We start from the raw sequence: 26,500 nt of genomic DNA, 5'->3' as shown, positions 1-26,500 counted from the left end.
TAACTAGATTTGAACATAACTTAGCTAATGTTCAGGTTCATTAAACAACTCTAACATGATCAAGTGTTTTACATAGATTGATTTACACAATAATTTTAATATTTTATGCAATTTAATATTTATACTGCTTTTCTCATTAAAATTGTGATCACCCTCATCTCTGAGATGTGAAAATTCACTCAGATTAAGTAATCTACCCAAAAGTCTAACCATCAGGTAAAACACCTAATGTTAGGGGCCCTGATCTATCTCCATAACAAATGTCCTTAACTACTATATTATATACTAGTGGGGAAAATGGGAATTCAAGTATTTACTGCTATGCCAAATACTTCAAATTGTTACCATCCCCAACTAAAAATAAGCATACTAGGCCTGTAACTAAATGGTAGAAAAAAAGTCTGCGTACCATCAAGTGAGATCAAAGTCCACCCTTTTCTGATGCCAAGTTACTGACTTGGTTTCATGATCTCGACAAAACAGTTAACTTTAATGGGTGAACAAAAGCATATGGCCAAATGAAGGGTGAATCACATGTGAATTAAGTTTTCACTTAATTTGAAGAAGAAACTTAGTCACATAAAATACAGTAATACACAAATATCAAACCCAAACCTCAGCAATAAAAACAAATTCCTATTGTGAACACTAATTTTAATGCAGAAAACTAAATGTTTCCGATTTAAAGAAACTGACGTGGTTTGAATCTTTTTGGTTTTCAATTTTTTAATGTACAAATCTGTTTTGTTTCACAATAGAAGTTTAAAACAAATGAGTTTCATTAACTTATAATGTAAGCCAACAATAGGGGTATGGTGTTTTTTCTTTAATAAGGCCCCCTACATCACTCATACTTCTAAAAGAACTTACACGATGAACAAATAATACTTCTAACTCCGACCAAGTAAAATTGACTTGTTAAGTTGTCTAATCAAACTCTATTAATTTTCCCTTATCAACCTTTAACGTATGTTGCATTACCTTTTTCTTCTTGTTCTAAGTTTAAAAACTATTTTCGTAAGACATTCAAGGAAAGTGGAGTCATTTCCACGTATAAACTACCAACAGATACTTTTACAAAGAAATTCGGTAAGGATTATTCCTTTCTCCTAATTCTACTTACAGAGTTCCTTTAAAAAACAAAATTCACTGGCTTTCATCATAATCGAATTCACTTAATGCAAACATGCATGTCACTCAATGTGTATGCTTTTGGCTACTATAACTGGAATTCTCTAGAAAATAACCCATCTTTAAGAAATAGTCACCAATTTGCTTTTAGAAAGCCAAACAAATAAAATTCTTAAAAATGAATATTGATGCTCTTAAGTAGTATATCAAATATAAGCAAAAAACAGGAAAGCTCATCAAGTTATCAAGGAATAGACACAAAAATAAATGCTAAGTTTAAACAACATTATGCTTAAATTAATTACTATGAGTGATATTTTTCATTATTTAGTATCTTTAGAACTAAATGTCAGACTCTGCCAATAATATATTGCTGACATAATTCATCAACACAAAAATAGCCAGTAGTACTTCTGAAAACAGACAAATCAACAATTACTAATTATGTACCAAATTGTATACAAACATATACACATCATTTTTTCTCTTTCTCACCTCCCAAATATATCAGTCACACAACTGAGTATTTTAAAATGGTCACAGGCACACTCAAGTACCTTTTAGTTTTCAAGTATTAAAGATATAGATTAATTCAGTAAGCATTAATCTTGGACACCCAACAACAGTGCTCCTGATTAAGATCAAAACAATAAAAAAGTCACAGATATAAGCTGCAGGAAGGTGTTTTTTAAAAAGCTAAATAAGTTCTAAGTAGAATTACACTTATGTAATTATATTTTAAACAGTTTAGTTACTTTCCCTCAAGGTATTTTTTTTTTAATTGGGATATTTTGTTTAGATTCTTGCAATTTCTGATCTACAAAAGGACAGTTTCAGGGACAAACTGGTTTGTTTAATACATATTACATTTCGGTTATTAAATTTTTACTTACCTGGAAGGAAGTAGCACTAGAAAAGTTCTATTGAAGTCTTTCCTAAAATTCTCTCATGTCTTCCTCAGGAACATTGCTATTTTAAATGTTGCAATGGGGAAAACGATATTTGGGAACCCAGGGGGGAAAGTGAGAAAGGAATAGTGAAGTGTAATACAATGAAAACTTCATTGTATTCCTATGGGAAGTACTGGGAATTTAACAATTAATCAAGCCACAATTAACCATTTTCTTTTTTCTAATGCAAACACACTTCTTAGTTTACCTAAGGCACAGAACATCTTCCTTTTAAACATCTTTTCAACTAGTGCTCAAAATCCTTAGACCAACCCTGAAACAGTAGAACCAAAATCTTTATATTAATACATTTTATTCTCAATATTTTCAAAGATGTACTTGCCTTTAAATCATTTCTAAAATTATTAAATTAACCAAGGATCAGTACCAATAGTATCTATAGGTAGTTTTATATGACAAAAGCTCACTGACATTAATTTTTTATTTACTTTCATTCTAATCAAATCCAAATTATTCCTAATTTCTTAAGAGACTCTATTTAACACCTTCCAGGTGGTTCTATATTCTTATGCAATCAGCTGTTCCCAGAAAAACTGAATAATAAGGAAACATACCTAAGAGAGGAGCTTGGGAGATTTTTTTGGTTGGGTATGTGTGTGTCTGGGCGTGTAGGCCTGGGGAGAGTGGTAGAAATACTAATTTGCAATACAGAAAAAACAATGCCATTCACATGGTTCTAACAAAAGTGTCTGACCACCCCCACCCCCACCCTCAAAAAGCCCTTAAATAAATCGGGAGATCAAAAGAAAACAAAGTAATGCCCCAGAGTTATCACCCATAAATACATTAAAGAACAGCATAGGAAGTGGCAAAGTTTAAAATAATGCCTTTATCATTAGCACTAGTATGCTGTCACAAGCCACAATCCTTTTATTTTGGTAAGTTGATAATTTTCAATAGGAAAATACAAATGAACATGTGTATAAGTTCCAAAGTGGATTTGTCGCCTTTGAATTTGGCATCAAATAATTAAATTTATTTTTCAGATATCAAATCTTCATATTTAAAATTTTTTCCATTATTTTAAACTTCACTTGAATCTTTAAAAAGCTGTCTGATTTGTACTATATGAGTGCGCTTTAATCTTCTGTAAGATGCTATCAAATTAAACTCAGCAGTTTTAAAGAAAAGGGGTTATTACCAAAAAAAGTCATTAAGCTCTGACAATCAAAAAGACAAATAATTCCAAACAGATTAGTTCCATAGGCAAATTTATACAAGTATTTAATACTCTCTATGTATAACCATTTTCATAAGTAAAAAGATTAATTTTATGTCACACTACGATTAGAAGTACTTATCTTTTCAGTTTAAGTTTTCAACTGTGAAAAACTAAAAATTAATTTAAACTAAGTTTTTTGTTTCCTTAAGATTATCAGGCTGCGTTTGAAACAACACTGATTCATTACATTAACTTACAACCATTAAAAAACTCGTGAGTATACTTAATGGTACTAATCTGTGCAAGTCAAGTATTTCAAATCAAACTCCTTCTATCCCCAGTATCTTTTTAAAAGGTAAGTGCTACCGTTTTGTGTAGCTGAGCACTCAAAAACATATTTATAAGAGTAAGTTTAATTCTAGACTACTCTTTATTTTTAAAAACACAAAAAAGTGAAACATACAAATAACATTTTATACCCCTCAAAGTTAAATTAAAAATTACTTACCCCATACACCTGCAGCTAATGATTTATTCTGATTTGGTTCTCTTTCATATTCAGGATTTAAAGATGGCTGAAAAAATTGGAATGAAAATAAATGTTCACGCTGCTCACATTATTTAAAAATAAACCTTTTAAAAGTAATCTCAAAGCCATACTGATAAAAACCCTGATATGATACGATGAACTCTTAACTATTAAAGACCATTCAGGAACCTCACTAACTTATTCTGCTAACCATCAAAATGGTTACTATCTATACTCACTTCTACTAAAGAGAAAACAAGGAAATAGTCTTTAAATATTCTTATCCCCAACTACTTGAGAATGCGTGGATTTAAAAAAAAAAAAAAAAGAGCAAACAAGACAATGTGGTTTTTTCATCAACTGGAAAAAATCACCCTTTCTTAGCCTAAGATCAAAAGCAAGGAAGAGAAAAATCAGACTACTCCCAACAGGTGTTAGGTTTTCGTTGCTGGATGCATTCGTTGTAACACACTCATTCTCAAAACAAAGTACAAATTTTTATTTCAACAAGTGATTCACAGGATGTTAAAAAGAAAAGTGATTTCAGCATTGAATGTGTACTCAAAACCAATTTTAGAATCCTAAATTTCCAGGTATTTTCTGTGTTACCTAGCAACAATGCCTGCCTTAAAGAAGGTATTTAACACATGTTGAATAAAATGAATCTTGATATATTTTACTTACCAACAAAAGTAAACTATTTACACTCTAATGACATTACTGTAAATAAAGTCCCAAAAGACTATACATGCATACCAGTATGATTCCTTGATACAAACTTAACAGGACTGAGAAGACTTTCGTGGAAGCAACAGGTGCTTTCTAAAAAAATACAGTATTAGAAATTACACTATAGGTCTATCTATCTTCAGGGCTAGGATCATGACCTCGGAAGCGATCAGCAACAGCGACAACAAGGCTGTTTTAACAAAGTAACAAAAACACTATCTTTGCTAGTCACAGCTACGCAGTTCAAGCCAAGCCATCATTTTCTTCTGAACTAATACCACTATTTCCTAAATAGTGTCCCTGCTCTCACTCACTGTTATTCATTCAAGATTGAACAACTAAAATACTCTTCTAAAAAATTATAATCAGATCAAATGATCCAAAGTTTTCCTTTGATCCAAAGGAGCTTCGTCCTACTGCACCTATAATTAAACTGAACGTCTTTCCCTTTACCTGCCCAGGTCCTACTCAATCAAAACCTTCTGCTACCTCTCTAATCTGGTTGAATAGTCACTTTACCCATACTGACCTTTTCCCCCTCAAACATTACAAGCTTGCTCCCCACCTTAGGCCCTCTTCCCAGGATTAATAAAGCTGACTCCTTACCAACCAGGCCCTAGATTAAATGTCACTTCCCTAGAGAAACGTCTCCTGATCTCCAAAAAGTAGCCGTCCTGTCACTTTTTACCTAAGTTTTCTACAAAATACTAATTACTTTCTTTTTATGTTGTGAATACATCTAATAGAACAGAAATTCAGTGAGAGTAGGACCTTGCTATCTTGTTTCACCTTTCAAAACAGCTAGACTCAGAGCCAGTCAAATATATACTGAATGAAGAACGAACATATACAAATAATAAATTACCAGAGATGAACCACAAGAAAAAATGCCAAGATCAGTAAGATTTTACACGAGACCAATTTTTCATGCAACTAGAGAAGCAGTGTGTTTAGACAGTCACATAGTGAGATTTAAAAATAAAGAAGAATTGGGGCGCCTGGGTGGCGCAGTCGGTTAAGCATCCGACTTCAGCCAGGTCACGATCTCGCGGTCCGTGAGTTCGAGCCCCGCGTCGGGCTCTGGGCTGATGGCTCAGAGCCTGGAGCCTGTTTCCGATTCTGTGTCTCCCTCTCTCTCTGCCCCTCCCCCGTTCATGCTGTCTCTCTCTGTCCCAAAAATAAATAAAAAACGCTGAAAAAAAAAATTAAAAAAAAATAAAAATAAAAATAAAGAAGAATTAAGAAAATTCTGAATTTTTGTAGGGCACCTGAGTGGCTTAGTTGGTTAAGCATCTGACTTCAACTCAGGTCATGACCTCACAGTTAGTGAACTTGAGTCCTGCAGCAGGTGAGCACGAGCCCCAATTCAGATGAGCCCCACTTCTCTCTCCCTCTGCCCCTTGTGGGATTCTCTATCTCCCCCCTGCCCCGCATCATTCACTTGCACGTGTTCTCTCAAAAAAAGGAGGGGAAGGGAGGGGAGGAAAGGGAGACAGACATACAGAAAGAAAGAAAAAATTCTGTTTGTAACTAGTTCATAATTTGTTTTTAAGAGTGGAGTTAACTCTTCTAATTGTATCTGACCTAAGCCAACAAGTGGTTTACCTTCCCTAACCACTGAGAAACTTTTGAATAAAGTAGCTGAAAGACAAGGAGAACTATCCTGGAAGTAACTTAAGAGTAATATACGAATGGGGGCACCTGGGTGGCTCAGTCAGTTAAGCGTCTGACTTCACCTTGGGTCTGATCTCACCATTCGTTGAGTTCAAGCCCTGCATCAGGCTGTGTGATGACAACTCAGAGCCTGGAGCCCACTTCAGCTTCTGTGTCTCCCTCTCTCTCTGCACCACCTCCCACTCACATTCTGTGTGCGTGCGTGTGTGTGTGTCTCAAAAATAAACGTTAAAATAATTTTATAAAAAAAAGGTAATAAATGAATAAAACATTACTTAAAAGAGACAGTCTAAATAAAATGTACTAGTAAAATATTCTTTCCAAAAGCTTAAAAGCTTTTCAGAGATGTTATGATGCACTTGCAAAAAAGCTAGCAAGCTCAGCCACTGTTTCTAAGGGAAACTGTTCAAATTTAAGGAATAAAATGACACAGATTTATTGAAAGTTTTTAAATGATTATATGGTTAAGAGACAGGAGTAAGTAGGAGGAGGGAGAGGAATTGAGGAAAGAGAATTATATAAACAAAGAGCCTCACAAAATGTTGAAGATTAAACATAACTGAACCTACCAACTGTGATTTCTATAGATATGAACCACAGTGATAAAATCTCTTAAGAAAGCCTTGATGTTAAAATGGCGCTTGCAGAAACCTCATTTGTATTAAAGTTACAAGAAACTTACAAAATCCTCAGCCTCAAACTGTTTGCGTTCTCTCTTGTCTTCTTTCCTCCCTGCTTCATTGTCAGGTATGCTGTTTTCATGTAGTCCTTGGCTTTTCCCAGAATGGAAAATACTGCTACGAGAACGAGAACTTCCACCATGGTATCCCCCTCGATGATTTATGTTTTCAGTACCATTTCTTCCATGCATCCGCCATCCATTTTTTTCTTTCCTTCCAAAGTTACCTTATTTAAGAATGGTAAAGTAACATAAATTCAAAGATGGCTCTGGTTAACTACTGAATCACAAAACATTCTTAAAACAACATGAAGAAAATCATCCTACACTCTCACTTCTTAGCAAATTTTACCTCCATTAGGACGTCCAATACCAGAATCAAAGCCATCTGAAGAGTTGTGTCGTCGACGATTCACATCGTAACGATTTTCTGTCCATGAAAAATTTTCAGAATGCTTCTCAAAATTCAGTGACGACTGAAACAAATCATAAACACATACATGAACGTACACATAAAACCTAAATATAACTTTAAAAACTAGTAATAATCCGGCCTACATTATTTCCAAGAATTCTAAATGGTTAAGAACATTCTGTATTTACTGTCCATGTATTTGGTTAACTGGTAACTTATTAAAAGATGGATTCCACTGCTGGTCTATTTTCCTTGTCTAATGGACGCTATTTTGAAAGAGCTTAACAACCACATCTACTTACCCAAAAACTTTAAAAGTAAAATACCACTGTAAGGGAAACAAGGCAAAACGTATTACACTTCTCTTAAGTAACAGAATTTGACATTCTGTATCATACATTACTTAATTTAAATATAAATGGCTCAAGATTTTCTTGAACAACAGAAAGTTATGGCAAATGAAGCTTAAGTTCTATTTTAAGTTCTCCAGATTGATTTCCAAACTCCTCTTCCCCACAACAAGTGTTTTGTGAAAATTATCTAAAGAACGTATAGAGGCACCTGGCTGGCTCAGTCAGTGGATCATGTGACTATGGACCTCGGGGTTGTGAGTTCAAACCCCACATTGGGTGTAAAGATTACTTATAACTAAAATCTAAAAAAATAATAATTATTTATAAAAACTATTTTTAAAAATTAGGGATTTACAAAGAACATAAAAAGCCACAACTGTTTTTAAAGGCTGCTCTTCTTCCCCAGTATTAACCCATGAATCTGATAAAATCACAATCAAAACTTCCAACTTTTTAAACGCCCTGACCATTTCTCTGGGTTGGACTTATGTTACAACCATCTCCAGGACAATGAGCAGAGTACATCAGTTGAAATGTAAACTACTGCACATACTGGGTCATCCCCTGGGCCTTTCCACATTGCCACTGTGGGACCTTGTGGTATCATTCCCCTATTGCCCCAGCCTTATCTTGATGCTGTTTATTGTGCCATGAAAGATAGTCCTTGACCATCTCAGGTCTTCACCAGCATCCATGAAACAACAAAAGGCTACCATGCTAGGCCTGCAAGTATGATAAAAACACAAACCCTTCACAGACCCTAACAGTTTTTGTGATGAGGATGCAACACTAACAGAGCTAAAATTCTCTAGAAAAAAATTAAAACAAGGGTCTGCAGGCCAGATTAGGGTAAGAGAAGACTCTCATGATCCTGGCAGCAACTGCTATCATCCAAGTGATAGGTGGAAGTAAGCATCCCTCAATGTTTAACAGCCAAGTGGCAAGGAGTAGAATTGAAACAAGGCACCCAAACAGTGCCTTAGTTGTTCTAATTCTCCCATGAATGGTAGAACAAAGGGATTTTTTATTATGACTGGGGCCCCAAGTGAAAGGCAATACTGCTGTGGCTGCTGAGCCAAAGCAACTCCACACTGAAATAAATGGTGTCAGCAATGAGGATAAATGGAGTTTTAGGAAGATTAAAAACTCATGAGAAGGAATTATGTTAACACTCCTGACTTCTTGGAAACAAAGTAAATGCAGAGCCTAGCATGCTGGAGTGGAAGTGTTCTGTGCCTTCTGTACTCCCTGATTCCTCCTCCCCCCCACTTCCCACTACATCAACCTTAGCAACTTTAATGAGAATGTCAAGTACACTGATATTTAAGGAAACTGACAAACTTCTATAGCTCTGCTAGACATACATGCTCAAGTCACCATCTCACTCCCATGAGGAGCAACACAGTACTAAGCGAAGGGTGGCTGAAAATACTGAGGAATGTGGGGCAAAGCCAAGTCAATGTGGTGTATGGAGGGAGGAAAGGCCCCATCCTGGGTGTTTGATGAAGCCAAAAGGTACACAAGAGAAGAGGCAACATCAACTCTGAGTTGAGGAATCAGAAAACAAAAAGCGTACAAGCCACCCATGCAATGCCCAAAGGAGTGGTTTTCTCCTCCACCCTGTACTTTCCCTCATTCACAGATGAAGAAATCATTTCCTGAAAGCTTAGAGTGTAACCTTAAAAGCGCATGGATGAAACTTCTCCGTCAGTGTCACTATAGTGAGAAAAGATGCCACTAAAACCCAGTTTGACTGATTTTGGAGTTTGGAGAAAATTCAGCAGTAGGAAAGGGAAATTAAAGTGATCTTGCAGTTGGGGCCTTTAGGCCAATTCAATTTACCATTGTTTGTTTTGTTTTTACTTGGTACTAATGTTACATGCTTGTAATGAAAATGCTCAAGATTCTTCCATTCAGGGATATGACAGGATGACAGGTGATTTCTGTCCCCCTTCCAGGTCGTCTAGCAGAAACACCAAAGCCTCTCAAAAGAAAGAAAAAATATCAGACACAGAATTGAAGATTTGATGGGTAATGGGATATTCAGAGAGGCTACTTCCCAGTACAGAAGTGCCATGTGCCTGACACATACATCCCTTTTCTAAAGGGAATATGGCTCTTGCCCTACTGCTGAGCTCTTAAAGTGAACTTAAACTAAGAACAAAAAAAGGGGCCCATTAGGGCTCTCAACCTAATGAAAAGTATTTGAGCATGCAGCTGACCTGACTACTGGGACATTTGTTTTGCACAAAGAAGTGGCAACTACCCTTTACAGTAAACCTTATTCCTCTCCCTGCCACCTTAACAAGCTCCTGGTTCAATAAGGCTCTCAAATCATAGTTCCCTTAATTCCTAGTTGAACCTGGTTCAACTAGGTTAAGAGAGGACAGTGTCCACTGGGTGGCAGCAGCCATCCAGCCTCAACAACTCTGGAAGACCAAATGGATTGTCAGTCAGCACAAAGGGCTAAAATGAAAAGCAGGACCCTGGCCTTAGATAAGCTTTAAGGACTAGACATTTTCTATTATTTTTCTGCCTCTTCGACTGTTGCCAACGTCCAGTCATCTGGCCAGTCATGTGAGAAACTAGAGACTGGCAGATTAAAGGTAATTCTTTGGAGTCACAAACTGAAACTATAGCTGATGAGACAATCTGAGTCACTCAGATGCTCACAGTAAGATGCGCTAGCATAAAGAACTAAAATCAGAATACTGCTGAAGTCTGTAGCATGCTACCTAGATCCACCACACCAGACCTGTAACAATCCACTACCATAGACTGGTCACAAAATAAACGACTTTTCCTTTCTGATGCAGAAGCCACCTCTGCATGCCAGCCTGAGACTCCTACCAACAGCTCATCTACTTGTCGTGCTGCAAAGGAGGCTGCAAAGGAGGCCACGTTACACAAGAGGAACTGCATCAAATCACTGATCACTTCTTGGAGCTATCTATAGTGTTTCTTCACTGTTGAAATTTTTTCAGGTTACAGTGTTGTTGCTGCAATCTGACTGGCTAACTCTAACTCTGGTCACACTATCGTGACCCTTGAAATAAATCCATGTTTTTGGTATTCCAAGCACTAACATTCCAGTAATAGTACATCTTTTGTCATAAAGTTCAACCTGCAATGGGTCGATATTCAAATACTAAATGGACACTCTATACCCTCTACTATCCGCAGGCATCCAGTATTGTCAAGCAATACTAACAGTCTCAACATTCAACTCTGGACAATCTACAACTCTACATTCCTCAGATAATACAGACCTATTTTTAAAATATCAGGATTCTGGGGGCACCTGGGTGGCTCAGTCAGTTGAGCATCTGACTCTTGCTTTTGGCTCTGGTCTTAATATCACAGGTTCATGGGATCAAGCCCTGCGTCAGGCTCTGCACTGACAGAGTGGAGCCTACTTGGAATTCTCTCTCTCAAAAATAAATAACATAAACTTTAAAAAACAAAATACCAGGATTTGCCCTGATTATCCCTTGACATGTTGTTTCTTTCTCCTAAGAGAAACTGCAGGCCAATGTACCTCTCAGGGTGATGCACTGGCCAAAAAAGAAATCTAAGGAATTCAAATAATCTGGTTTGGCCACCTGGATTCTCTTTTTGGAGGGAGATGGTCCTGTATCTGAAGACAGTGACCATTTGTGTGACTATCTCTCACCCAGTCCTCAGTAAGGTCCAATGTGGACTAGGGTGAGCAATATGATACATCACTGCAATTACGTAAAAATGTCCTTGGTTCCACTCACATCCAATTCTTCCAAACCAAAAAATCTGGGTACAAGTAGGGCATTTTCTTTTAAGTGAAGTCAGCTATCCAAATGAGACACATAAGGGGTGCCTGGGTGGCTCAGTCAGTTAAGTGTCTGACTTCGGCTCAGGTCATGTTCTCACGGTCCATGGTTCGACCCCCATGTCAGGCTCTGTCCTGACAGCTCAGAGCCTGGAGCCTGCTTGAGATTCTGTGTCTCCCTCTCTCTCTGCCCCTCCCCTGCTCACACTCTGTCTCACTCTCTCTCTCAAAAGTAAATAAACATTAAAACAACAACAACAACAAATGAGACACACCAATTTCATGGGTGTAAAAGAAAAAACGCTAGGGGTGCCTGGCTGGCTCTGTTGGTTGAGGCGTCCGACTTCAGCTCAGGTCATGATCTCACAGCTTGTGGGTTCAGGCCCCGTGTCGTCGGGCTCTATGCTGACAGCTCGGAGCCTGGAGCTGCTTTGGATTCTATGTCTCCCCTGTCTGCCTGTCCCCCACTCACACTGTCTGTCTCTCTCAAAAATAATAAAATATTAAAAAAGAAAAAACCCTAGCATCTGTAGAGGGAACATCTTTGACCCCAGAAAGTACTGGAAGAAAGGAAAACAATGCTCTAACCCCTAGAAACAGCACCAAGGCCTGAGTCAAACAGAAACGGAGAAGAAAACACTCATCTACTGCTAGAAGGATCATCCCTACTCATACTTCAAAATCAGAAAAACTCATGTGGCCATAATCAATCCTTAAATATTCTCCTGTGCCTGATATCAACAGCAGCTCCTGAAAGTCAATGTGTAAAAAACGCTTAAAAAAAAATGGTTTCATTCTGATAAAAATTCGTGATTCTCCCAACACCTGAGCAGTATTCTGTTATGCCACATGTGGCAAATGATGCTGCAAGTAATGGTGACACCGTCTATGCTTCTTAACCGAACTAATGTAAAAGTTATCCAAAACAAGCTTAATAACAAATCCCTAACTAAACTGATGTGTACTCCTTCAATGCTTCTATGTGAGGGAAAATAAGTCACAGATTGTCCTCTATTAAGGATGAGAGTTGATTTTTGGACCACCTATTATCCTTATAAATGTAGGTTAATGACACCAAAATTCAGATCAGTTTAAATTCTCGAGTGCATTTTAATGGATAATACAGCAGGCGTAGACCATATACTGTCTGGCTGAAAAATTACCTATTGATCCACTCTAGGACTTGTTCACATCCAGCTGAATCCTGGCCTCACCTGGCTGTTAGGGATGTTAACAGTAGCCTTAATTAAATGCTGTTTAAGACAATTAAATGAATTTTGTTCTAGCCTCTATCAAAATAATCAGAGTGGCTGGCTGAATGGTAGTCATATGAAAATACAAGTTTGGCCAAGAATACACAGAGCTGATTGTAGAGCTGTTGGGACAGGCAATCCACCATAGACGGTGAGCATTTCCTTCTGTTCTAATATGCCAAAAATGCAAGACCTTCACTGCTCTTTCTATGGCCCATTTCTCAAGGTGACGTTTGCAGTAAGCACCATTTGAGGGATGATAGGTAACATCCTTCTCTGGGACAAAGAGCAGGCTTATTATAAATTCCCCACTCAGCACCAAGGGTAGCATCCACGTGGGCCCTTCCACGTCAACTACCCAAAGTTTTAGGGGGCATAAAGAATCAGTGCCAATATCATACTTGTCATGCTAATAAGTAATAAAGCTCTTGGTCACTGACTCAGCAGTCTTCTCCCTGCATCTATATTACCTTGCAAGCAGGATAAAACCCAGATCCTTCACAGATTGACATATAGTCAGCAAAGTAACGTAAGAATAAGACATATAACTAACGGGGGTAAAAAAGAGAAATACAATAGGACTAAAAAGGTAGCTAGGAAACTTATTATTTGTGAATAAATGATTGCCCAGGCTTAAAAATCCAAAATATAACACAGGGTAAGAATTAAAGTTGCTAGACACAATACTAGCACAAGATACAATATATCTGCAACAAACAGAAATAATAAAGTCTTTTATTTTTTTTTAATGTTTATTTATTTTTAGAGAGAGAGTGAATGACCAAACCCATGGGAGGTAGGTAGAGAAAGGGACACAGAGGATCCAAAGCAGGTTCTCTGATGCACAGCTCAAACTCACCAACTGTGAGATCATGACCTTAGTCAAAGTCGGACTGGACACTTAACCTAATGAGCCACCCAGACACCACTTACTATTTTTTAAGTAAGCTCTACGCCCATTGTGGGCCTTGAACTCACAACCCCAAGATCAAGAGTCACATGCTCTTCTGACTGAGCCAGCTATGCGCCCCAGTGATAAATCTTTTTAAAATACTGTTTAAAATAGCAACAAGTACTGTGAAATACTTGAATATACCTAATTCATGAAAAACTGGAAAAAAACTGTAATTTTAAAGACATTAAAGATGACCTATACACATGTATACATATAATATATACATACAAGTGTGTAATGATGTGTATAATTTTGTCCTAAACTAATAAGAGAAAAAAAAGCAACCCAAAAGAAATTAACAAATGACGTGAAGAGGCATTTCACAGAAATGTTAACTCCTTGTCCAAGAAACAAGGATTTGCAGAGAAGTTAACTGTGATAAAATTTTGGCAAGAATTAAAGTAAAGACAATAGTTCTACACAGCATACAAGAGTATACATCACTACACCACACAAAAATGAATTTGGCAATATCTAACCAAGTCCCAACAATTTTTCTTCTAACTGTAAGTTGGAGCCTTCTATTGAAACTGGTCCACAGAGAAGCAGAAATCAGCATCACTTTGAAGAATGTTGGAATTAGGGTCTCATCCAAGAACTACTGAAATCAGAGTCTGCATTTTAATAAAATCCCCACGTTATTTTCTTATCCATTCAAAGTGTGAGGAGGGGCGCTTGGGTGGCTCAGTCATCGGCTCAGGTCATGATCTCGCAATTGGTGAGTTCAAGCCCCACACTGGGCTCTGTGCTGACAGCTCAGAGCCTGGAGCCTGTTTCAGAATCTGTGTCTCCCTCTCTCTCTGTCCCTCCCATGCTCATGTTCTGTCTCTGTCTCTCAATAATAAATAAATGTTTAAAAAAAAAAAAGTGTGAGGAGCAGTGCAGTGACCTAAAAAATTCTTAATTCATGTGTACAAGGACATATTACGAGAACATTCCAATGGAGTGACATTTTAAACAATCTAAACTTAAATGGACAAATTAAATCTAATACAGAGACAAAAAATAGGATACCATATAGAGTTTTAAGATAATTACACTAATTCTGCAGATATCAACATGGGAGAAAATTTTTCAAAAATATAATGAATGTAAAAGATGCAGACTTTATATAAACGGTAATTACTAATAAAAAACATATATAACAATACTATTTGACATTTGCATATGTAGTTATAAGAACATGCACTGAGAACACCTGGGGAAAATAAAAACAAAGGACTGTGAAGAAATAACAACAGTGGACTTCACTGCATACATAATGCCTTACTTCCCAAAGAAATAAAAGCTGACATAGCAAAATGTTAGGAAAGGACTGTCTTGTGTTTTTAATAAGTATTCATTTAATTATTATCTGTACTCCTTTGTATGCTCGAGTATTTCATTAAAATATTCTACATGGTGGGGCACCTGGGTGGCTCAGTCAGTTAAGCATCCGACTTCAGCTCAGGTCATGACCTCACGGTTTGTGGGTTTGAGCCCCGCAACAGGCTCTATGCTGAATGCTTGCTCAGAGCCTGGAGCCTGCTTCAGGTTCTGAGTCTTCTCTCTCTGCCCCTCCTCTGCTCGTGCTCTCACTGTGTCTCTCAAAAATAAATAAATGTAAAAAAAAAAAAAAATTCGACATGGTTTTTTAAAGTCACTTTTTTTTAATTTTTAAAAAAATTTTTAATAATTATTTTTGAAAGAGAGAGACAGAGCATGAGTGGGTTAAGAGGCATAGACAGAAGGAGACAGAATACGAAGCAGGCTCAAGGCTATGAGCTGTCAGCACAGAGCCTGACGTGGGGGGCTTGAACTCATGAAGCAGGGCTTGAACTCACGAACCCCAAGATCATGACCTGAGCCAAAGTTAGACGCTTAACTGACTCAGCCACCCAGGCACCCCTGTACATGATTTTTTAAAGAATTATCAAAACATGTACTGAATTCTTCAAACACTACATTGGTACACTTGAAACTAATATAACACTGCATGTTAACTATACAGGAATTAAAATAAATGTAAGAAGAATTATCAAAACAAATATTTACTACATACAGCAAATTCTCCAGTATGAAAAAAGATGTTGCAAATCACTAAGAAATAGATTACATGAATAAGCAGTTCTTTTTTTATTTATTTGAGAGAGAAAAAAAAAAGAGTACATGGATAAGAGTGGGGAAGGGGAAGAAAGAGAGACAGAGAATGAATCCCAAGCATGATATGTGCTGTCAGCAGAGCCAAAGCCAAGACTCAATCCCACAACTGAGAGATTATGACCTGAGCCAAAATCAAGTTGGACGTTCAACAGACTGAGCCACCTAGGTGTCCCTGAACAAGCAGTTAAGAAACTCTTCGTAACACCAAAATACACTCAACCATAATTAAACAATGCAAATCAAAACAATGAAGTACTATTTTACATCTAATTTCACAGAATGTGAAAACATCCAGTTTTGCCAAAACTGAGAACACTAGCCCCCCTCATAAAATTTGAAAGCAATTACACATTACCAACCAAAATGTACAAACCCTCTGATCCACTGATTATACTGCTAAATTTCACCCTACAAATGTATCTGAGAGATGCCTAAACCTACAGCTTAGTCCATTAATATGTAAACTAATTAAATAACCCATGTAGAAATATTCAATAAAAGATTACACAGGCACTGAATAGTTCAATCTGTATGTACTGATGATCATAGAAAGATATTGGAGAGGCCATCTCTGAAGAAAATTTCATTTATCCAAACCAGAATAAAGATATTCTGGTGTAAGGGCGCCTGGCTGGCTCAGTCGGTTAAGCGTAGGACTGCTGGTTTCAGTTGAGGCCACAATACTACAGTTCAGTGCATGGGATTGAGACCTGCATCGGGCTCTGCACTGACAGCATGGAACCTGCTTGAGATTCACTCCCCCCACTCCCATCCCCTGTCTCTCTCTCTCTCTCTCTCTCTCAGCCCCTCCCTCTCTTCCTCTCTCAAAATAAACTTTGAAAATACATATATTCTGATGTTTACACAAAAGCATTCTAGTTTAACAAAAGCATTTACATAAAAGCACTTTTAAAAATTAGGCTACTACCTGGACTCCTATCCTAGCTTTTGCACTTTGGGGCACATACTCCTCTCTCTCAACCTCAGTTCCCTCCTTTGTAAATGGGAGGGAAAAAAAGAGAATTTACTGCCTATGATTTTTATTAGCATTCACATCAAGTGTTATATACAATCACTGGCATATAATGAGGACTCAAAAAAAAAGCTATTACAACATCTGTAATAAGGAAGAAACCATCTCTATCACCCTCTTTACCTTTTACATACTTTAAATATTATCCTGGATTCCTTTTAAAAAATTAATTTAGCAATGTTTTCTCAGATGCTCACAATATGAGTCCCTAGTTAATAAAAACTTTACAAAGTAACAAGAAGTTTCAATGAACTCCACTACCAGTCTGACTGAACTTTCTGATCCTCTCTGTAGCCTGAACTTTAAATTCTTGATTTCAGCTCAGGTCATGATCTCACGGTTCCTGGCTTTGAACCGGAGTCAGGCTCTGCACTGACAGCACAGAGCCTGGATGGGATTCTGTCTCCTCTCTGCCCCTCCGCCCCCTCATGCTCACTCACTCTCTCACAAAAATAAACTTGGAAAATAAAAAAGTTTTGGTAAATATTAAACCACTATTTTTTAGATGCTACCAAAAAAGAATCCATAATGCACTAATGCTAGTGACAGAAGTAACTACAGAATACTGAATATGAATATGTATTAACTGCAGTGGAAGGTCACAAGTTTAATGTCACTTTTTATTTAAGAAGAATAAAAATTCCCATATTTTCTTATTTCCTACCACCCATTTGCTCTTTTAGTATCACACCCCTGGAATCTTCCTTCTTTTTTAATTTGTTTTTTAAGTGTATTTATTTTGAGAAAGAGAGAGAGGGTCAGGGGGAGAGAGAATCCCAAGCAAGTTCTGCGCCATCTGAACAATGAGATCATGACCTGGGCCGAAATCAAGAGTCAGACGCTTAACAGCTTACGTGACTGAGCCACCCAGGCACCTTCCCCCCTACTTTTTTTTTTAAGTAGGTTTCACACCCATTTGTGGGGCTGCAACTGAGGACCCCAAGATCAAGAGTTACGTACTCTTCTGAATGAGCCAGCCAGGTGCCCCTGGAGTCTTCCTCCTTCTAACAATACTATGAAAGGATACTTCAGAGCAGCCTATTACAGGGATCATTTTATCATCCTTCCTCGAGTAAGACAACTAGAAGGAGAAGATTCTAAACCAAAGAGTTATTTAAAATTTTCCAGTATCTACAACCATTTCAGTTCAGTAATGCTTCAATAATAAAATTGTTACTTTTTAAATGTTCTTTAAAATGCAACTCAGGGGGCGCCTGGGTGGCGCAGTCGGTTAAGTGTCCGACTTCAGCCAGGTCATGATCTCGCGGTCCGGGAGTTCGAGCCCCGCGTCAGGCTCTGGGCTGATGGCTCAGAGCCTGGAGCCTGTTTCCGATTCTGTGTCTCCCTCTCTCTCTGCCCCTCCCCCGTTCATGCTCTGTCTCGCTCTGTCCCAAAAATAAATAAAAAAAAAAAAAAAAACGTTGAAATAAAATGCAACTCAGGACCTATTAAAGGATGATAGTATCAGTAACAATTTACATTTTTTAATGGAATAAAAGAGAACAGAAAACCACAAGAGAATATATTAGTGCACCACAGGTATACTGACTTTTGTTTTAGTTACACCTGTGTGTATACAAAAACATTATGTAAAATTTACTTTTTACTGGGTCCCAATCAACAGCTCAAGTAAAGAAGGTTATGCCAGATATATACTCAACCACATGCAGTTTATAATTTCACCACATGATGGGGCTAAAACTCTCCACACCTCAGAAAACTGCTGAAATGCTCTTCTAAAAACATTCTTTTTATTTCAAGTCCTCTTATCATCCCTTCAAACAACAAATAAATGAAAGAACTGTTATGTTGAAATAGAGAAACCCACAGTCAATTAATGTCTGTTACACTTATTTCATAGAAGATTAAAAGGGCTCTGGCAGAAAACAGAGGTTAATTATAAATGAGACTCGATGAATAGTGAGACTTTGAGACATGAAAAGATAAGATGGAAAGTTTAAGAAGTCATTACTAAAAGTTTTGTGTTTGTCACAAAAGGTCTGGGTAAGGTCTAAACAAATAATTTCAACCACTGCTACCTATTTTCTGTAGGTAATTCAGAACAAATTAGAATTGAGATTCAGAATAGGCAATCCCAATTTTGAAAATCATCATCATCATTCATGTAGACCTATATCCAGAAAGAGTCAGGTTCAGGAAAGCAGTAAGGATTTCACCACATATAAATCTCAGATTAACATCTGAACAAAGACAAAAATTAATCTCAATTTTTTGAGCACTGTAAGTGATAAATCAATGAATTCTATTCCTAAAACCAATATTGTACTTTAAATAACTATAATTCAAATAAAAACTAAATCAAAGTTTAAAACAAATAAATAAATACATACATAAAAAAGAATTACAGATTAAAATGGCAGACCACAGGGGCACCTGGGTGGCTCAGTCAGTTAAGCATCTAACTCTTGACTTCAGCTCAGGTCAGTGAGTTGGAGCCTAACACTGGACTCTGCGCTGACAGTGCAGAGCCTGCTTGGGATTCTCTCTCCCCCAGTGTCTCTGCTCTGCCTATCTTCCTCCCTCTCTCAAAATAAATGGATATACTTAAAAAAATTTTTTAGGGGCACCTGGCTGGCACAGTTGAACGTCCAACTTCGGCTCAGGTCATATCTCGCAGTTCATGAGTTCAAGCCTCACATCAGGCTCTGTGCTGACAGTGAGATGCCTACTTGGGATTCTCTCTCCCTCTCTTTCTGTCCCTTCCCCGGCTCACACTGTCTCTCTCAAAGTAAATAAAGCTAAAAAATTTTAATAAATAAAATGGCAGACCATAACATTTATACGTTAAAGTAAAGATGTATCCCCATACTTTTTAATATGTTGTAACTAACGTTCCAGGTACTGATAATTTTTATCAATTGGCTTGCAAATGAAAACAAGTCTTATACCTATTTCAGAAAAGGAAACAAAAAAAGAAAAAAGGAAGGTGGGGAGCACGAAACTCTTATGTATCCAGGCTGTGAAGTGGGCACAAATTAAGAATGACCCCTAAATGGCTAGATTAGAGCAGCTGGGTTTAACAGGGTGAAGAGCAAACTGCAGAGACCCATACCTAAGAGGAAAGGAGGAAAATCTGTAAGAAGTGATCTCAGGGGCGCCTGGTAGCTCAATTGGTGAAGCATCCCAACTGTGGCTCAGGTCATGATCTTGGGGTTTGTGAGTTCTAGCCCCCGGTAGGGCTCTGTGCTGACAGGTCAGAGCCTGGAGCCTGATTCTGGTTCTGTGTCTCCCTCTTTCTGCCCCTCCCCCCACTCATGTTCACTCGCACTCTCTCAAAAATAAATAAACATTAAAAATTGATCTCAGGGGTGCCTGGGTAGCTGAGTCGGTTAAGCATCCAACTTCGGTTCAGGTCATGATCTTGCTGTTAGAGGGTTTGAGCCCATGTCAGGCTCTGTGCTGACAGCTCAGAGCCTGGAGCCTGCTTCAGATTCTGTGTCCCCTTTCTCTCCCCTCCTCTTCTCATGCTCTCTCAAAAATAAATAAACGTTAAAAAAAATTTTTTTTTTTAAGTGATCTCAGTAGCTTAATCAACAGAAGTCTCCAATCTCAAATCCCATTTTATAGGCTATGAAATGAGATGTTTAATCATTTGACAGCATTCCAAAATAAGTCCTATCTCAAGAAATGGAATAGGAAATGCACCCTGGATTCTAGTCTAGGCTCACAGTAATTGTATGAACAACAAGGAACTCAATTAACCTTCCAGAGAATCCATCTGTACAAAATTATGAGCCAAAACTATGGACCAATTATTATGATCTGACATGTCCTGACTGACGAACGACTTTCCAAAGTACAAAAATTGTTCCCATAAGAGCTACTTTTAGGGGCGCCTGGGTGGCGCAGTCAGTTAAGCGTCCGACTTCAGCCAGGTCACGATCTCGCGGTCCGTGAGTTCGAGCCCCACGTTGGGCTCTGGGCTGATGATGGCTCAGAGCCTGGAGCCTGTTTCCGATTCTGTGTCTCCCTCTCTCTCTGCCCCTCCCCCGTTCATGCTCTGTCTCTCTCTGTCCCAAAAATAAATAAACGTTGAAAAAAAGAGCTACTTTAACAAACTGTTTTTGTAAGAACTGTCTGTACCTCAAAAGGTCCTAGGTGAACACCTTAGCATGGTAGAGTATGATTAACAGGCAAACAGATGATTAAGACTCTCTCAATTCCTTTGCGTTATGGAAAAAAAGTCAAAGACAACTATTAAGCCAGACAGATGGATTCTAACAAATTCCAAGGTCCCTCTCTTACTTAGCAAGCTTTTTAAGTGTTTATTTTTGAGACAGAGAAGGGCAGAGAAAGAGGGAGACAGAGGATCAGAAGCGGGTTCAGGGCTGACAGCAGACACCTGATGTAGGGCTCAAACTCAGGAACCATGAGATCATGACCTGGGCCAATGTCGGACAAAACGGACTGAGCCATCCAGGCACCACACCTAAAAGTCTTTAAGTGGAAGACAACTGCAGTGCCTCACAAGTCTTATTGCAACTATTATGTTTTAGGTTTTTAAGTAAAAAGAACATTTCTTAGATTACTGAGGCCTCATCTATAACACTGCAAAGTTTTCATTACTCCTGAAATTTTAGAGCTGTGCCAAAGTCTTATGTATCCGAAAAAGTCTTCTGGTTGCATGGAAAGACTTCAAAGTCCTCAAATTTTTCTTAAGAATAGTACAGATAGGGGGCCCTGGGTGGCTTAGCAGGTTTTGCGTTCAACTTTGCCTCAGGTCATAATCTCACAGCTGGGGAATTTGAGCCCGGAGTTGGGCCCTGTGCTGACAACTCAGAACCTGGAGCCTCTCCCTTTCTCTCTGCCCCTTCCCTGCTCACGTGCTGTCTCTCTCTCTCTCAAAATAAATATTAAAAAATTTTTTCTTTGAAAAATAGTATAGGCAAAGGTAAGATGCACAAGTAAAGTTCAATGTATCCAACACGTCTGAATAAAAATGTGGGGGGGATGCCTGGGGGGCTCAGTCAGTTAAGCTTCTGTCTCCTGATTTCAATTTACAATCATCTTGATAACAGGGTTTATGGGACAGAGCCCTGAGGGGGCTCTGTGCTGACAGCATGCAGTCTGCTTGGGATTCTCTCTCTCACTCCCTTGCACATGCACGGGCTCAAATAAATAAATAAACTTTAAAAGAAAAAACAAAATGTGTACAAATTTGATTAGCACAAAAGACAACCAAAGTAAATGAAACAAGTATGGTGATGGTATACTAAAACTGACAAATTCAACATGAAATAATTTTGGGGCGCCTGGGTGGCTCAGTCGGTTGAGCGTCCGACTTGGGCTCAGGTCGTGATCTCATGGTTCGTGAGTTCAAGCCCCGCGTCGGTCTCTGTGCTGACAGCTCGGAGGCTGGAGCCTGCTTCACATTCTGTGCCCCCTGCCTCTCTCTGATCCTCCCCCACTTGCATTCTGTCTCTCTCAAAAATAAACATTAAAAAAAAAAAAGAAAGAATTTAGATGGTAACACAAATTTTCTCCTCAAAAATACTAAGGCTTCACATTTAAGCTACCTTTGTGTAGAACATGAACTGAGAGGCACACAAAAAGACAAAGAGAAATGCACGAAAGAGTACCTTTGTTGATGATGGTGGAGTAGGAAAATTAAGCCAGGCTGGAGCAAAGTCATGCTGCGCCATTTAGGTCCAGTCTCTCCAACTCAGTGAAACAAGGCTTCAACACCTCATGGCAAGTCCCTGTCATATAAAAATGGAAGGAAATTAGACCTGGAGCTCCTTGCCCAATTTATCTTCTTATGCTCTCTTCTGAGTGACAATGATCTTACTACTGTAAGATTCCAATTATAATGAAATTCTGAAATAGGCAAAAATACAGTAACAAAAACTAGATCAGAAGAGTGGGGGTGAGGGCCTGAGGCGTACGGGTATGACTGCAAAGGGAAGGAGGAAGTTTTTGAGCTAACAGGGTTTTTATCTTGATTGTAGTTATACAAATGTACCCATCTGTCAAAAATCAAATTGTACACTTAATACTGGCCAACTTCAGTGTAAGTAAACTACATCTCAGTAAACCTTATTTTTTAAAATTACAATGGTCTAATCACAAATAGACTAGACATCAACTGTCTCTAGATGTGACACATGAAGATGCACAACAATGTTACCTATAATACATTTTTGCTCCCACCCCAGATGTAACCTGAAATCTGATCTAACTACCAACTTTCAGGAAGCTCAACAAAGAGGAACAAATTAAGGACATCTGAGGGAAATAACCCAGCAAATCCAGATCACAGGATACTGGACAGGTCAAATGATCTGCGTTTTTTTTTTCCCCCAACAAATAAATGGCTGTCAATATGCAAATAATCAAACACAACAGGTGGGCCTTATACAGATCCTTACTCAAACCAACCAACCTTTAAAGAATGAATATTATGAATCAAAAATTTAAACATGAACATTAAATGACATTAAGAAGTTATTAGTCAATTTGGATATAATAATGGTGTGATGGTGGTATTTAAAAGAAATACTGACGTCTATTAAACTGATCCACCTGGGATCTGCTTTAAAATTAGCTTTAGGGGTACCTGGGGTGGCTCAGTCAGTTAAGAGTCCCGATTCTTGATATAGACTCAGGTCATGATTTCAGTTTCTCAGATTGAGCCCCAGTGGGGCTCTAAGTGGACAAAGAAGAGCCTGCTTGGGATTCTCTCTCTGCCCCTCCCCTGCTCAGACAGGAGTACGGTCTCCCTCTCTAAATAAATAAACATTTTTTTTTAATTTGCTTTAAAAATCATATAATGTTCAACAGGGGTACAGGCTGGGACACCTGGGTGGCTCAGTCGGTTGAGCGTCTGGGCTTTAGCTCAGGTCATGATCTCACAGTTCATGAGTTTGAGCCCCGCGTCAGTCTCTGTGCTATCAGCTCAGAGCCTGGAGCCTGCTTCGGATTCTGTCTCGCTCACGCTCTCTGCCCCTCCCCCACTCCTGTTGTCTCTCTGTCCCTCAAAAATGAGTAAATGTTAAAAAAAATTTTTTTTTCCTAAAAAAAGGCTGCACATGTTTAGAAATGGTAGTACAAGGAGGTGTATAAATACTTCTTCCCTAGTCACATGTGTATTTGAAAATGCCCATAATTAAAATGGCTGTTTAAAATTATAATCATCACAACAGTCATCTTAAATATTTCAGGAGCTACAGCTTTTCTGCACTCTAAATTTAACTTTGGGTGCCTCTATCAACTCCATCAAAGTTTCAAGTTGCCAGCCCAATTTAAACAGGAAATTCATAGTTTTTGTTTATTTTTTTTTTAACGTTTATTTTTATTTTTGAGACAGAGACAGAGCATGAACAGGGGAGGGGCAGAGAAAGAGGGAGACACAGAATCTGAAACAGGCTCCAGGCTCTGAGCTGTCAGCACAGAGCCCGACGCAGAGCTCGAACTCACGGACTACGAGATCATGACCTGAGCCGAAGTCAGATGCTTAACCGACCAAGCCACCCAGGCACTTCTGTTTGTTTTAAATAATGCAGAAGCCAACTGGACAACTGTACTCCTTTCATTATAAAGCTTAGACTACCAGTTGATGAAGGAATCAAATTTTCTATGCATTACCAAGGTCTGAGTTTACTAATGACTAATGTATTTACAATTGCATAATCTCAACAGTGAAATTAAAAAAAAAAAATAATCGATACCATTGTTAATCTTCCTTTTTCCAAATTCTTTCAAATATAATTTCTATGGCAGAATCCTTCAGTCACACCAACTTGCTAAAATACTTTTTAAAAAACATTCTCAAATATTACAGAAGTAGTCTTTTTTTTACTATTCCAAACAGTAGGGACCTATTTAAAAATACAAAGGTTGGGGCGCCTGGGTGGCACAGTCGGTTAAGCGTCCTAAGCGTCCGACTTCAGCCAGGTCACGATCTCGAGGTCCGTGAGTTGAAGCCCCGCGTCGGGCTCTGGGCTGATGGCTCAGAGCCTGGAGCCTGTTTCCGATTCTGTGTCTCCCTCTCTCTCTGCCCCTCCCCCGTTCATGCTCTGTCTCTCTCTGTCCCAAAAATAAATAAACGTTGGAAAAAAAAAAAATCAAAAAAAAAAAATTTAAAGGTTAAGGTTAAGAGTGGCCAGATACAGAAATAGATACAAATGGTTAACTCACTATGGTAATGAAAATGTTCAAATACTAAATGCTCGTATGAGCCATGAGCCCAACGTGGAAAAACCTTGATAAAATCTGAAAAATACGAGACGAATTCCAGTAATACGTTTATGAAACAAATGGAAGAGTATACTTAACTACATAAAAATTCAAACAATCCAGTAAACTCTAATTCTGTCATCTTACACTACATTTTCAAGTTTTCTGAAATTAAAAGTAAAACTTAAGTGTCTTTGGATATATAAAGGATTTTCATTATCTATTCTGAAATGAAGCTACAAACTAAGCTGCTCTGTGATGTTTGTGACAAGATGTTACTTTTCCAACAACTTTTTGTTGGAAACTCTTTAAAATTACAGTTTCAGTAAGTGAATGGGAATAAAAAGTTTTTATACTTTATATCAAAAATTCACAGGGAAATGCAGATAACCTAAAATAACCAATAATTTAAAGCTTATTTTAAACAATCTTCACTAACTTATATGCTAAAAACAATCCATAGGTGGCAAATCACTGTTATTACATATTCATTTCTGCAGTATCTTTAAATGTGATTTGAACCTAGTTTTTAAAGAACAAAGTATGAATAGCTAATGGTAGAAATTTTCACGTTCTGAAAAAAAAGGTAAAAAACGCTTAATTATTAAGACATTTACACAGTGTGTGAAGGAATTATGATATGCCACCCCAAAATATGCCATTTTAACCTAACAGTTTTGAGCTAAAGGCATTTTAGTTCCTGAAATCCCTTATCTATCTAAAAGCAGAGCCTCCCAAAGGATTTATGATTCCGCTCCCCTGGAGCAACTCTTCTCTACAAAGGGGGGAAAAAAAAAAAAAATTCAGTCCCAAACGGAGATATTGCCACAAACTATCATTTCTCCCATCAATTTTCCTAAGGGTCCATTTACCTATCTTTCCCAAGCCATCTTGTTTTTCCATTACTGCCCTTTCTCCCCTCCCTCTCTCTCCCCAATGGAATTAGGTAAAGAGTTATTTAGCAAATTCTAACCATCCCTAAATTACTCCCCTATGAGAGAATATTCTAATAAACTTTTATTTGTTTTCTCTTGTTAATCTGTCTTTTGTCAGTCTAATTTACAGTGCCCCCAACCAGGGAACTTAGGAGGCTACAAGAAATTTTACCCCCTTACCTGTATAAAGGCAAATTAAATTTTCAAAAGTGCCACCCTATCATTTTCTTTTTAGCCACACTTAGTGCCATCAGAATTCATTCTTACTTTCCCTGCATAATATTAGGAGACAAATTGTGCCCCTTGGCCCCCACAAACTCCCATATCCAAGTTTTAACTGCCCAACCTCAGAATGTAACCATATTTGGAGATAAAGGCTTTAATCAGATGATTAACTTAAGCGAGGGTGTTAGGGTGGGTCCCATTCCAATTCTCTGTGCCCTAATAAGAGGAGAAAATTTGGACACAATGAAAGACACCAGGGTTGCGCAGAAAAGAGACCATGTGAAGAGGCAACAAGAGGGTGGTCATCTGCAAA

At 38.1% G+C, this 26,500-nt stretch overlaps 1 protein-coding gene across 3 annotated transcripts in view; it reads right to left on the bottom strand.

Moving 5' to 3' along the window:
- GPBP1 (GC-rich promoter binding protein 1) overlaps nt 1-26,500 on the bottom strand; it is a 76,182-nt gene that overhangs the window by 22,099 nt on the left and 27,583 nt on the right. For 2 of the 3 annotated variants that reach the window (XM_047853212.1, XM_047853205.1), the window contains exons 3-7: nt 22,432-22,551; nt 7,228-7,351; nt 6,879-7,102; nt 3,773-3,839; nt 2,657-2,716 (exon numbers count right to left, since the gene is read on the bottom strand). In XM_047853212.1, the coding sequence (XP_047709168.1) occupies nt 2,657-2,716; nt 3,773-3,839; nt 6,879-7,102; nt 7,228-7,351; nt 22,432-22,494 (538 nt within the window). In that variant the 5' untranslated portion in view covers nt 22,495-22,551. The remainder of the gene's footprint in view (nt 1-2,656; nt 2,717-3,772; nt 3,840-6,878; nt 7,103-7,227; nt 7,352-22,431; nt 22,552-26,500) is intronic. The other variant, XM_047853219.1, reaches the window with a different exon arrangement.

The sequence above is a fragment of the Prionailurus viverrinus genome, chromosome A1 (assembly GCF_022837055.1).
Source record: "Prionailurus viverrinus isolate Anna chromosome A1, UM_Priviv_1.0, whole genome shotgun sequence".
Classification (NCBI taxonomy): domain Eukaryota; kingdom Metazoa; phylum Chordata; class Mammalia; order Carnivora; family Felidae; genus Prionailurus; species Prionailurus viverrinus.
This window is presented reverse-complemented; position numbering and strand designations above follow the sequence as displayed.